The 14,482-nt window shown below is 41.6% G+C and overlaps 1 protein-coding gene across 1 annotated transcript in view; it reads right to left on the reverse strand.

Annotated features, from left to right (window-relative positions):
• Positions 1–10,840: 10,840 nt before the first annotated feature.
• Positions 10,841–14,482, reverse strand: part of brinp1 (bone morphogenetic protein/retinoic acid inducible neural-specific 1) — a gene marked incomplete at both ends in the record, with an annotated part of 80,943 nt that continues 77,301 nt past the window's right edge. The window contains one exon of the mRNA XM_084442748.1: positions 10,841–11,981. Coding sequence (XP_084298874.1) covers positions 10,841–11,981 — 1,141 coding nt within the window. The remainder of the gene's footprint in view (positions 11,982–14,482) is intronic.

Raw genomic sequence — 14,482 nt, forward strand, 5'->3', positions numbered from 1 at the left:
TTGAGAGTACTATCTCCATGCACATAAAAGTTAACAAACCCTCCTGTGTCAGTAGCCTCTGAACTTCTATCCACCAGGGCCTGCAATGAATTTGCCTCATTCTTCACTGACACGATTTTGACAATTAGACAAGCAGTCAGTGCCTCCATATCAGGTACAAGATATATTGATAAAATCAATACCATGACACAATTTTATCCGATCAACCATAAAACCCTGGAGGACATTATACAATATCTGAAATCCTCCTCCTGTTGCCTTGATATTCTGCCTACAGGCTTTTTTTTTCAAAATGTATCTAACTGCATGGCCTCTGATTTACTCCAAATTGTAAACACATCTCTTCTTTCAGGTGTGTTCCCACAAACCCTGAAAACTGCAGTCGTCAAGCACTCTTAAAAAAAAAGAATGATCTAGACACCACACAAATGAACAATGGCCCATATCAAACCTCCCGTTTTTAAGTAAAATCATTGAAAAAGCAGTTTTTCAACAGCTGAACAACTTCCTGTCACTAAATAATTAGGGCCCGAGCACTGGCGGTGCGAGGCCCTATTGAAATTGTAAGGATTATTCTCCTACCTTCTTCTTCTTCTTCTCCTCCCCAAACAAATGCCTTTTTGGCGGCCTAAACATTGATGAAAATGCATGAAACTTTGCAGATACGTCAGTCCCGGTGAAAAATTTTATATTTCATGGGTGACGGAAATGGGCGTGGCAAAACGGCTCAAGAGCACCCCCTAGAACATTTAAAATGGCGAGCCGCACCTTTCAGTTTGATGTAGGTGAACGAAATTCGGTGGGCATATGTAGTTCATCGAGACACACTAAAATGTCTCTTGGAGCTCTACCCAACATCCAACAGGAAGTCAGCCATTTTGCTCTTAATGTGCCATTTTTTCCTTGTTTTTACCATTTCCATGCCTCGTATTTTAACAAACTCCTCCTACAGATTTCATCTGATCAACTTCATATTCAGTCAGCTTCATCAATCAATACTACCGTCAAAATAACCCTGCAATGTCGGAGACCAATGTAATTCCAAAATAAATACTTTATTTGTTTTGATGCATATTTTGCTTATCAAAATAATTCTATAATTATTATATAATATAATATGTCTAAAGTCAAAAATCAATCCTATCAGAAAAATATAGGCCCTATCTATTCACAAGATCTGATTTTCACAATCATTCAGCCAACAGACACAATACGACAAGGGCAGAGCAGTAATCCTAATCACGGGTCGGATCCACGAATGAAAACAAAACATAGAACGAAGCCAGATCCCTGTGTGGGGGTGCTAGAGACACGGGGTTTGGACTGGGGTGTGTGTGGGGAGAGCCCGGAGTGTCGGGTGATTCAGACACAGAGCCACGAAATGCATTCAGACCGGAGGTCTGTGCTCTCTGAGCACTCCAGTTACTAGCTAGTTTCAACTAATTTTGGTTGCACCACTCCAACTTACGCAATACCTTAGCTATTAAATACCAGTAATGCAAAAGTAAATAAAAGTCACTTGAAAGAGATTGTCGCATAACGTGACAGGGACTTTATAGCCAATCAGCAAGCAAAGCCATGTCTGGTGCACATTCCCTGCTTTTAAAAGAATCTATTTTTTTGGGACCAATCCAAAAAGATAGCCTTTTTAAATTTTTACCTTTTGTTTCAATATCTAATTGTTCAATCTCAATTCCCACAAATGTGATAACAATATTACTACTGTTCACCTTATGTATTTATGTAGGCTATGTTGTAAGAGATTAATGGCTGTAAGAACACAGCCGTATTGCCATTAATTTAAACAGTTCCCTTTGCTTTCCAAGCATCATGTCATCTACTTCATGTTGATGCATTTTTTGTTTTATTCTTTCATGGCCCCCAGAACCAAGTTATTACCTGCGTCAGAAGTGGGGCTCCCAGTTCACAGTGGCAGGATATGTGAAACCTTTTTGTCGACATGGGAGCTAGGATGGACACAATGTCCCTGTGCCTTAAGTACCAGGACTGTGTAAAGTCAATTAGCAGTAATTAGTACACTGCTGGATGATCCTCTGCCAAGGAACACCCAGAATGCCAATACATACTATTGATCCAATTCTAAGAGGACGGAGGAGTTCCTCAGGGTTGAACTCTTAGGGATGTGTCCCAAACACATAAAATGCAGCATTTGGAGGCTTCTGTACACATCTCGATATATATACAGTGCATAACAGAATATACACCAATGTATACAGAGGATTCACAGGCAGGTTGGAGGCTGCCTTCCGGTGTCTCTATGTCCTGGCTAGTGATTGTAGGCTAGGCCGAAAAGGTACGTCTTGAGATCTCGCTTGAAGACCTCCGTTGTTTCGGCCCTTCTTAGGCACTCCGGCAGGGTGTTCCAGAGGTTGGGGGCATAGAAACTAAAAGCTGCCTCTCCGTGTTTCTTGGTCCTGGCTCTTGGAACTGAGTGGTCTGTTGGACATGTACCTGACAAGCATGTCTAAAATGTATTCAGGTGCATGCCTGGAGAGATTTATAGACTAGTAATAGTATTTTAAAGTCTATTCTAGAGTTGACAGGTAACCAGTGTAGGTATCTCCTGTATACTCCTGTATCTCCTGTATATGTGTGTATCGAGTGAGAAAAGCACCACCTGCGGACAGATCCTTCCCATACTCCAGAAACTGAAGAAGAACTTCACAGTTCAAGAAGAAGACTCTCTTGTTTGTGTCTGGCATTAAACAGAAGGTTTGGACTGATATCGCTGGACGCTACCAGGACCACAACATCCAGATGTTCCTGGAGGAGGTGACTGCCATGGACCCCAGATTCAAAGACAAAAGTGACAGTGACTCCACCTGTCTCCGTTTGGAGAAGGCAGCTATAGTAGTCAACGCAGCAGAAGAGGTGGAAGCAGACGCAGACCTTGCGGTGGACAGTGACACATTCCAGGAGGAGGCAGAGGATGATGATGAATCCTGCAGTTGCAGTACCACAGGTAAAGAAAATATTAAATTAACATATTGAATATACATTTAATAACTTTTTGTTTACATCAATTATATATTTCAAATTCTAATATACTCAATTCACTATTATAGCCTAAGAGTCTTAGAATTTTATTTTTATTTTTGTTTTCCGCGTTGATTGACCGACAGGTGGTAGTTGTAACCACCCTGGAGGCTTATTCACTTTGCACTTACCCATAAACCTTCAATGAGGTGCAGCAGGTTTCTTCAAGAACTTCTTCTGGAATAGGCTACTTCGTTTGGTATGTCCATGTTTTATTCTAACTCACAGCGACTGGTGAGTCTACAGTATAGGCTGCTCAATTCTGTACAGTATTTGTGTGACAGGATCCCAGCGGGCTCTGGAAACCAAGACAAGGCAAGTTTATTTATATAGCACATTTCAGCCACAGGGCAATTCAAGGTGCTTGAACCAAGCACTGAACAGTGAATAGAAAACAGGGGCCTGGTGGCGTGAGGTTAGTTGTAACTGACAGACGTCACATTTCTGTATTTTGGTGACATGACAACATGACGTCTTTACACAATGCTGCCTCGGAAGTCCGTTTCAATCCAGACTCCTTCACAAGTATCGCTAAAAACACTGCCTCTAAAAGTATAGTGCCTCGCTAGACTGCAAGGCAGTCAGCTGACTACAGTCTGGGACACAGCCTACTGTATATGTGCACATGCTGAGAGGAGATGGCTCCTGTTAGTAAGTGACTATTTTCAACTATTATCTTGCACAATTCATTTGCCAATAGTTGTTAAAGTTGTTTTAAAAAGTCACACCTACAATACAATTAAAATATTAAAATTGCTATTCTTGTGCATCATTTCTAACACTGCAAACAACCCACATGGGGAACATCCCATTTTGGTGACATTAAAGATTGCAAGAAAATGGAAATTCTATGAACATTTCGTCCTAAATAAGACACAGTTCTGCATATGGTGTCTTAATGAAGACAAATAATGTGTACATAATATCAACCTATCCGAGTGGCCAGCAGTGTTGGAGCTGCAATCTTGAGCAAGTTCACGTGGGTGGTTGATGTCATAAGTATTGAAAAACAATATTGTCTTTCTTGGATTATTCAACCTAAATGGAGCATATTGCATGTTGATGTGTTTGTTTCCGCATGATAATTGTCACCCAGGAAAGCCTAATCCTTCTTTGCTAACACGATTTGTTTTGCGACTCAAGGGGCCTGAGGTGATAGGAAATCCAGGCTATATTGTTCTCAGTGGCCTGACTGACCTCCCGGCATGTTCTATCACCAACGTCCCTCGGACTAGTTCTTTATTAAGATCCATGTGTTCTAATGAATGTTGTGTCTTCGAGCACAATTTCATTTCTATTGTTTATGAACCGCCCTCAGCTCATTTTAAACTAGAGGGTCTTGCACTCAGAGAGCAGACCTCTGTCCCTGTCCCCCCCCCCCCTCAACTGCTCTCCCCGTCCACGCCCCCCCCCCCCCCTACCTTTCCTCTACCTTTCCTCCCACCTCTCATGTGCTGTGCTCTCTCTCGCTTTTTGAATTGGTTACTGTAGCACCACCTGTAGTTTCCTCTTTCTGCTTGACATCTTTCCTCTCCAATTTCCAAAACGCTAGTTTGGTTGGTTAGTTGCTTGTTTTGTGAAGACTTCCGATTCACATTCAAGCAGAGCAGTAGTGGAGGGAGGAGTGGGCTGATTCAGAGTCTGCAGACAGTAGTTTACAAGATGTACATTTGAGATGGGAGTTATACAGACAATCAAAATGAAAAAGAGCGGACTCGCACACTGCTGGGCTCCATGTTTAAGGCATTTATTGTACCTGAATCAAACGTGTGACGTTTCGAGCTCGAAACGTCACACGTTTGATTCAGGTACAGTACAGGCCAGGAACAGACAGTTTTTGCCCCCATGGCCAGGAACAGCCAGTTTTTGGCATAGTGGCCAAGCTCGGTATTGCATGTAGCGCCAAGAACCTGAAACCTATGAGGAAACTGAAACCTAAATCCCCCACTACACTGAAGTTACAGTAATATGGGTACTGTAGAACCACCTATGAATGAATCATGGTCAAAATGTAATGGAGAGTTCCTTGGCCCATGCTGCACCCCTCCACCGAGTTTCATGCATATCGGGCCGGTAGTTTTTGTTTAATCCTGTCGGCCTTCAGACACACACACAGACAGACAGACAGACAGACAGACAGACAGACAGACAGACAGACAGACAGACAGACAGACAGACAGACAGACAGACAGGGGCGAAAACATTACCTTCCGCCCTGTGGGGCTTTGCCCCTGGGGCAGAGGTAATCATAGTCATCAACAGATGTGAGCAACCCATAGAGGGCATAATCTATTTGATGGGTTACCCCTCATAAACTAAGCAAGAGAGAGACAAGATGATTTATAATGTTCAAATTTCCTCGCTTCATTAGGGATATTATTTTTTAGAAAAGCGTCACACCCATTAATTTTGTTAGATACAGTCAAATTGACATTTTCTTCTCAGATTTGATTCCAAAAAAAGCCATCTTGGGTGTCCACACACTCAACATCTTTCTTTTTACAGCACAAAGCTTTAGATGTTCTTTAGAAATTCAAGGACATTTTCCCTCCTGATCAGCTTGCATCCATTGGGTTGCTGACATCCACAGAATGCAATCTCACAGTATTTTTAGCCACAAAACAACACTCTACCAGGTGATTGCTCTAAGGCTTCTACATTATCTCCACTTTATTTTTATCTCTTCTTTTTTTGGTCATTCTGGAATAGCAACAGCCTCAAGGTGTTTACTGGGGTGTCTTAACTCTACCGTCTGGAGAGCTACCTGCCAGGTAGCCTCTAATTCCTTGCGAGGTGAGAGTGTACACTAACAAGTGTGTTTACCCTTGTCTGCCCGGAAGGAAAACATAGTGGTAACAGTAGCTTAACCTGTACGCCCTAATGGGCACATTCATCTGCTCGGAATGTCGTTGTTTCCCTCTCGGATCCATTTAGCATGAGTTTTATTTCCTTTGTCTTTCATGTTAGCTTCAGCTTCGTCTTCAGCAGCTCTGGGTTTGGGGCACTCGTGTCTCTTTTCTATGCAGAATTCGGTGTAGCGTATGCGCACACTGCATGAAATGGAGGGTGTCAGCTCTGGGAATACGAGTCAGTTTCTACATCATTGCTTGTAGCCATCTGTTTGCATGTGAATACCCCGCTTATCTTGACTTCCCAACCTTTTTTGACAGAAAAGTCTGTCTCTGTATTGGTATAGTAAGACATGCTGTAAACGTCATACGACATACCTAGAAGACCATGTAAAACATTTGTTGGTCTTTTTTTTAGCTTTAGCTTTCGGTTTTACCTTTTGTGTCATAGCTTGGAACCAACCCTGAGAAAAGTGAAGCCCACATCACTTTACATTACTAAGACCCGGAGCATTTAAACAAGTCAATTACCTATTACGGAGAGTGAAACCCTCCCTATAAATCGCTTCCACCATCATGGCCATTACCTCACGAAACATTAAACCCAAACCAGTATGATTTACTAGAACACTGTAATTCTTATAATTCCAGTTTGATGTTCTCTTCCCCACCTCACTCACATGCACACCCACAAACAAACAGAAACACACAAACCAAAGCAAACCCAACCACAAACACACAAACTGCCAGTACCTTTGGTCGTGGGCTGGGTAGCAAGAGAGCGATGAGTGCTACCACACAAAGACCTGCTTGCCTCATTAACACATATTAACTATAAATACACCATTAATCAGTGCTTTATATAGCTCAGTCTTGCTGTGGCTTGCATAGATTAGGCTAGTAACCACTCTAAGATACCCATAGGTGTAATGGAGAGGAATGGAATGGACTGACCTTGCAGTAGTCTTTTTCTGTGAGTTATTTTTCCGGTTCCCTCTTTTCTATGGCTGCAACACTAAATGTGCTTAGCTGTTCTCCCATTTCAGTGTTTTATACCTGCCAATATTTTCAGCAGTCTTAAAAATACATGTTTGGTCTTTGATTTGACAGCTTTTTCAATGTGCAAAGAGAGCTAACGATTTAAAAAAAAAATGTATTTGTCAAACAACAGCGCGTCTGACTTCTCTATGTGTTTGCAAAGACTGGATGAAACTAGTAGGGTTTCTTCTATCTAAATGGAGAGCAGAGGTGAACAGAATATAAGTGCACGTACTGATGTCCACAGACACTCATCTCTCACTTCTGAAAGGTCTTGATGACACAAAGTAAGTATGAAAGTATGTCTGCTACCATCCCTTTATTGTCAGATGATGTTTTAATTCACTCTTTCAGTGTAATTAAGCATAATTGTTGAAAAGCTTATTTTCAAACTTCCTTCCATTTACATTTGACATCTTTGTTATTTACAGTAGGAGGCATTCTTTCCTTTCTAAGGCCATGTTGTGCTGTAGCCTCCACAAAAATAGATCACATTTACCCTCACAATTTAAAATGTTCTAAAAGGGAGCCTAGCAGAACATCAAAATCACTCACGGCCATCAAATATAATGTTATCCCCCGGACAGATTACAATCCTTTCTCCCCTCGACTGCACAGCTAACACATTCCTAGGTCTCACTTTTATATGCCAAAATATCATCATCTTCGTATCCGAGGAACAAATGCCCCAGACAGAAGTATTGTCTGCTGGCAAGTACCAGTAGTTTCAATCCAACTGGATCCGGTGACTGCTCCAGTATTTCCCCTTAAGTAGGACAGCTTGTCATCTGAACATCACGGTCACCCAGACGTTCTCTGACACACTTGTCAGCCGGTGGCATCAGTGTCCAAGGGTTGTCATAAGTTGGAGATGCTGATAGACATGTAAAAAAAAAAAAAAGAAGGAAAAAAAAAATGGAGGACGTGTCATTTTTTCTGTTCTGTTGCTGGTGTAAGCACCCATTTTGGCCATGGGAGGGCTGCAGAGTTTATGAATAGGAAAGCTTCTTATGCTACTCTAGTTATTTTGCCTTTATCCCTGCCAGTGATGAATGTATGGGTATGGTCTGACTGGTTCCTGCTATTGAAATGACTTCCATAATCTCATTTTGATAAATGCTGTATGTTTGCTTTATAGAGTTATTTAGAGTAGATAGATAGATAGACAGACAGACAGACAGACAGACAGACAGACAGGCAGACAGACAGACAGACAGACAGACAGACAGACTAGAGTAGTAGTACCAAAGGGAAATGTAAAACCTACAGTACCGTCACTACAGGCCCTGAACCTGGTATGGAGAGTGCATGATTTGTAATGGAAGGTACTGCAAACAAGTGTTACGCTGTAAAATACACATTACTGCATAATCTCTGAATAATCACTCACAAACTAGATGTAAATAAAGATACAATTAGATCTTGCGACTCAAGTTACCATGGTTATCAGCAACCTGCAGAAAGGTGCCAGTAGCATTTACCTTTGTTGTTCCAAACCAGTGAACAGTAAGCCCTGTGCATACTCATATTTTTCCTTACACTATTTAGGCTACTCTTCAGCATTGGTTGAAAGTGTTACACACAAACATTGCTCTTCTTATTAAATATAGCCTTTTAATGAGAAATAGAGTATTATATGAAACATTCATTTGAAATAAGCTGACAGAATGATTTCAACAGAACATCCAAAAATTACATAGGCAAGGTATTAGGAGCTTTATCTTCAGATATCAATGGGCATATGCAAACATATCCATGGGTATATGCAACATTGCAATGAGGTTATGCCAATAGATCAAATGTGTGCTTGTTTGCAGTAGAAAGAAGTAACTCATACCAAGATCAAAACAGTCATGAATTGTCATCCCTCTCTGAGATTACAAAGTAGCTCACTCAAGAATGATATAGACTAGAGAATGAGTATTTGTACTTTCTGATAAGGTAGTCAAATTTAAATCATGGATTATCATAGTAATCATGGCCTGCTTTGTTCTCGCGGGATTACTCCAATTTCTGTCTTCAGTAGAACTGTACCAAAGCAAAATTGCTATTTACATGTATATGTACATAACAATAACCTCAATAACCAATATCCTTAATAACCTCAATATCGTGTCATTTCCCCACATGCACAAACCATCCCTCCTCATTCTGAGAAGAATGACCATGGTCTCTCAAGCTCTTTTAATATCATTATACTGTTTGGTTGTTTGGTGTGTGTTTAGTAAATAAATTAAGAACAAATTCCCATCTCTAAATATATTAAAGGGATAGATAACAGGCACTTCAATAATAATAATAATAATAATAATAATTCATAGGTAGTGTTCTTAGATGGTCCTTACTTGATTATGAGATAATCTGGTGGTAGACAAACATATGGTTTTGCTAATGTTTTCCAGCAAGGTCATTTCATGTTTGGAAAGATTTTTTTCAACTAGGTACATTTTTCAACTACGTTAATTCTGAATAATTTGGGTTTTATGTAAAGTGTGACTTTAAAAAAGAACATATTATGGAAAGGAGATTTACAGATTAAATTATTAAATTATTTGAAGCTTTAATACAGTATAACGATATGTCATATTGGTTCACTCAAGTTGATAGAAATCCAATGGCTTTATAATGTAATTCCATAACCCCAAAGAATATACCCTCTCTCTCTCTCTCTCTCTCTCTTGCTGTCCACTGCTCTGTCCTCCTTTTGACATGAATTGGGATAAAAACAACAACAACATAACACAAACACAAATGGAACATTTTTCACTTTGATGAAAAATGTGCAGGGTGGGGGCTTCTCACGTCTGAAGGAAATGCATGTCTTACATATTGCCTGTTGTGGATGCATGTGAATGATCGTTTCAAATTTGCTCTTGGTGCCCGAAAAGCTTGACACATCAGCAGTCACAAGGTGTACGTTTTGCAAAGCTGTACGAAATAGCATTGATTGTTCGTCTTTAGACCACAACGTTGCACTCAGGCACCAACTTATTTGAAACACTGGTAGAATTTTAAAATGCAGTAGGCAGCGCCCAAAGTTTCAGCATAGACTGATCACTCACTCTCAAATGACACATTCAATTAACAAACAGCAATAAGCATTAAGCGAAAAAAAGGTATACATATATATAAACAGCTGGCTTCTGTTATTTGACATGACATGACTATCCACTGCTGCATTGCGGTGTGTCTATACCTTTTAGTATAGCGTCAAAGTGCCTCATACCTTAACATACCATACATCATAAAGAGAGGGATGCAGATTTGCCATGGGTTCTGATGTAATAAAGAGGCTATAGCTTTAGCTGTAGCTAATTCTTAGAGTAATTGCTCACTAGGCTATTTAACTCCTAAAATGTATAAACGTCTTCATATTAAACTGTCCTTTTACATGTTTGTAATATTAGCTTCTCAGTAAAGCATATTGACTTAAGTAAAATTATGCTATCTGGTCTGCCCTTGACTTTATTATATCTTTAAAAATGTTTTACTCAGTAAAGAATGGCAGTTTTAGATATAACCTTTGTTCCCTCAGAGTAAAATCAAGGCCTCTTTGTCACCAGAAGATAGATTTAATTTTTTCCTCTTTTTCTCTTTTTTTATGCTCTTTAAGGAAATGACAGACATGCTGGGACAAATATGGTACAGTCTTTAAAGTGATTTCTATCAATCTTCTTCTTTATCCAACTTAAAGGCTTTTTGTCAGTCTTTTCAAGTTTCTGTTTAACAATTACACTTACAAAGTTGTTAATATTACATCAAAAGGCAGAACAAAAAGGTCAAAATTGAAAAAAAAGGAAAACAAAATAAAGATTAATATTCCCAAATTGTTCTTTCTGTGTGTCCATTTTGTTGACTTGTCTTCATTTTCGTGAGTGTTTTTTTTCCAGTGTATTTCAGCAAAGTTTGGTAGTCAGGTGATCTGATTGTTTCAGTATCTCTGTGTTGAACATGTCCAAGGCATGGTTGACCCGGATCATCTCGCTGTTGTTAAGCTTGAGTCGGTGCTTCAGCATACAAGAGAACAGGTCCAGCTGGGGTTTCCCGGGCGCTACTGGAGGGGCCAGGCGGTTAATCCGATCCCTAATGTCCAGCAGCAAGAGCATGACAGAGGACGAGGAGTAGAACTGAGTCCCCTGGGTATACGACTGGTTCACCTGCTGCACGGCGCTGCGAAGCAGGTCGGCGTTGAAGCGCAAACTGTAGCCAAAAACCTGGATGTCGGAGATCTTGATGTAGATCTGCCGCTTATTGGGGTCAGACAGATCCACGGGACCCTGGCTCGTGTCGTTGCGCAGCCCAGTGGGCACCTTGGCGCGACTCCGCAGGTAGATGTGCACCGTCTCGAAGAAGGTCTTCCACCGGTTCCCCAGGAGCAGAGTCCAGTTGAAGCACTGGGAGTTCTGCAGGCGCACCTTCTCCCAGCGCGGGTAGCCGTGCTCGCCAAAGGGCATGCTCCAGCCCTCCGAGTGACTCCCGCTGAAGGGGTTGACGTAAACAAAGAACATGGGGTCGATGCTGCTGTTGCGCATCTGGCAGATCTTCATTGAGAGCCCAATAATCATGTGAAGGTAGTCCATCCGGTTCTTGTTGCTCTTCAGGGTCAGGGACATGCGCTTGCGCCACCGTGGGTCGAAGAAGGTCTCCAGGCGAATCTCGTTGCTGATGAAGGTGGTGTGGATGTAGAGGCGCGAGTCCATCTTCTGGAGCAGGTACTTGAGCTCCAGGTCCTGGAAGTCCAGGTCTGTCTCAAAGCTGATGAACTGCTCGCTGCGCTCAGAGTCCACATTCTGGGGCTCGCAGCGGCCACGGTACAGCCGGTAGCCTTTGTTGCAGGAGCCACACTGTGAGATGTTGGCCAGGCTGCACATGGCACAGCTGTTGTTGCCGCCAATGACGCAAGGGATGGGCCGCTGGCACAGGGTGACGCCCGTGTGGCACACGCAGATTCTCTGGCTCTCCAGGAAGGTGCCCCAGAAGCCGTTCTCGTTGCAGTAGAGGAAGGACTGGACCCTGTTCAGCCACAGCATCACAGACCTGAAGAATAGAGAGAGAGGAAAGAAAGAAAAAAGACAATGAGAGTGAGAGAGATAAAGACAGAAAAAAGACGGATCAAGTGTCAGAGCAAGGGGGAGAAAGGCGAGACGAATGGATACAATGCACCATTAATAAGGACCGTTTAGCAAGCGCAAACCCTGCGTTAAACTCCAAGGATTAAACTGCTCTGTCACTGCTGCAGCCTAGTGCTGTTTGTTATAGGCCAATACGTAAATGGGATAATGTATTCTCTCAGAGAAGGACTCCCTTTACTTCCCTCCTGTGGGAAGCATTATTTCCTATGCTAATCTCGTTGCTCTTTTCCCCCTCAGGCATCCCTCCCTGTCATCTTGACAGTCCTGAAACTTCCTCTGTGCGTGGAGGGTGAATCCTGAATCCTGATTTCTATGAGAGGTTCAAGGTTGGACTGACATGCTAATGAACTCACGGTGCCTGCGAAAACAGATGGCACAGCGCTTCGACAGGACACAGAGCCCCAAGCCACAGCCTTAAACCAATCATAGAAGGGACACTTTAAGGGGACAGAGGAGACAGTCTTTTTCACACCCTAACTGTTTTTGCTCCATTATGCTGTGGAAAATGTTGAACTGAAGGATATGTCAAATGTGCTTTGAAGATTACGTAAACATCACAATCAGACAGTTTTCTAAAATTGGAACTGCATTATCTACGCAGAGATAACTGGAAAGTTTCACACCCAGGTTTGTCTGTGTGAATTGCAGTTCTGATTCGGTAGGAAACTGAGTTCTGATTTGAAAAGACATTTTGTTGAGGTTTCACCTTTGTACTATCTTTATGCACCAGGCACATTTCTACATCAAGCTGAGTCCATTACTATTACAGATTATTGTGGAAAAAAGGTACAAGACACTTTGCTATGTCTTCATACATTTTCAGTTCTACCCCTGATAAAACACTTTTGCCCAGGGGAAAATTGTAAAATAATAAAGAAATGGTTGCATGCATGTGTCCCACTGCAGTAACCCAACAATGAACTGTGTATCAATGTTTGTTTTTCATGGCCACATATTCACACATATCTCTGTAGAACATAAAGACAAAACTAACAAACTAACTAACTCTGTGGAAAAAAAGGGGTTCTTGCTCAGGCTTTAATTTGAAAAAATCGACAATCTTTGGAAAAATCTTTAGTAAATGTTTCATGGCGAGACCTTTCAGCAGAGAAGGTTAGTTTGAACTTAAACTCTGGATATCTTTCCAGTAAAGCCCCAAATGTATTTTACTGTTAAAACTATGCTGTGTGAGAAAGTGCCAAAACTGAAGAGATGTGACAGGATTTGCAGGTGTTTATACAGCAAATATTAAACTATCCTCATTAACTTTTTATGGTCTATTCATTAGGCCTATTGCATGGGAAACAGACCTATTTGCAGCGTCCCAGCATCCCCCCTTGAATTTATTTGCAATAACTGGAGTTTTATGTGATATGAAATGCACTCTATCATTATAACTGCTCCTCTCTAAACTGTGTGAGATTGTCATGCAGGTTGTTTTGGCTTGTCTTATTCACTCCCCTCTGAATCTAGTGTCGCGGTACATTTTGCCACAGGGAATGAGATTGAAATGACTAGAAATGAATGCTGTTTGTTTTCACGAACCAGACCACAATCTCTGGGTTTGTAATGAGGCATCACACAGGCCTGGTGTTCAGTGCAGATGACTTATGCCATTACCAAGCCCCCTCCGAATAGTTAGAAGGGATGAGGGGGGGGGGCAGAAAGTTAGGGCAGGGTAGAGGAGATAGAATAGGATTAACATGGGGAAAATGTCTGCCTGTTTGTTTGTGTGTGTGTGTGTGTGTGTGTGTGTGTGTGTGTGTGTGTCTGTGTGAGAGAGATTTGACAACGCCAGTGATTGGATATGATAGCTTCCCTATCAGTGCAATGTGTTGAGTAACAACAACAATAGCCCATCATTACTGATAGAATTACAACAGCGCGCCTGACACACCTTATCATCCATTACCCTGTCAAAATCACTAGTGACTGTTACTAAATAATACATAAATATGTATAAACAGTACAGTACGGTACATTAATAACTGTGTACATGTTAAAACTCTGTCCATGAATAATTAAGTATGATGCCTTGACAGGAATGCAAATGATTTGACTGGGAGTGAAGTTACCGGTACTACATATCCGTCACTAATCACATTCTCTTTAATTTTACATGAGAAGCGCTGCTGAAACATATTTGCTATTCAGATACTCCATATTGTCTCTGCAGTGAGTGTTCACATGTGATTTCCCTCGCAGGAACGTGTACGGTACAGACAAGGTGAGGCAGGTATGTTGAGCAGGACCAATATTTAAGTCTCTTCTTATAACTATCTTCTGTTTTCCGATGCGGTAACCGCTTGGTTCCGCCCCCGGGGTCTGTCAAGCACGGCTGATGACAAACGAGCCCAATTAGGACCGGTCGTCACCCATGTATGGTAAGACTCATCAGGGGGCTTT

The sequence above is a fragment of the Borostomias antarcticus genome (genome assembly GCF_949987555.1).
Source record: "Borostomias antarcticus genome assembly, chromosome: 8".
Classification (NCBI taxonomy): domain Eukaryota; kingdom Metazoa; phylum Chordata; class Actinopteri; order Stomiiformes; family Stomiidae; genus Borostomias; species Borostomias antarcticus.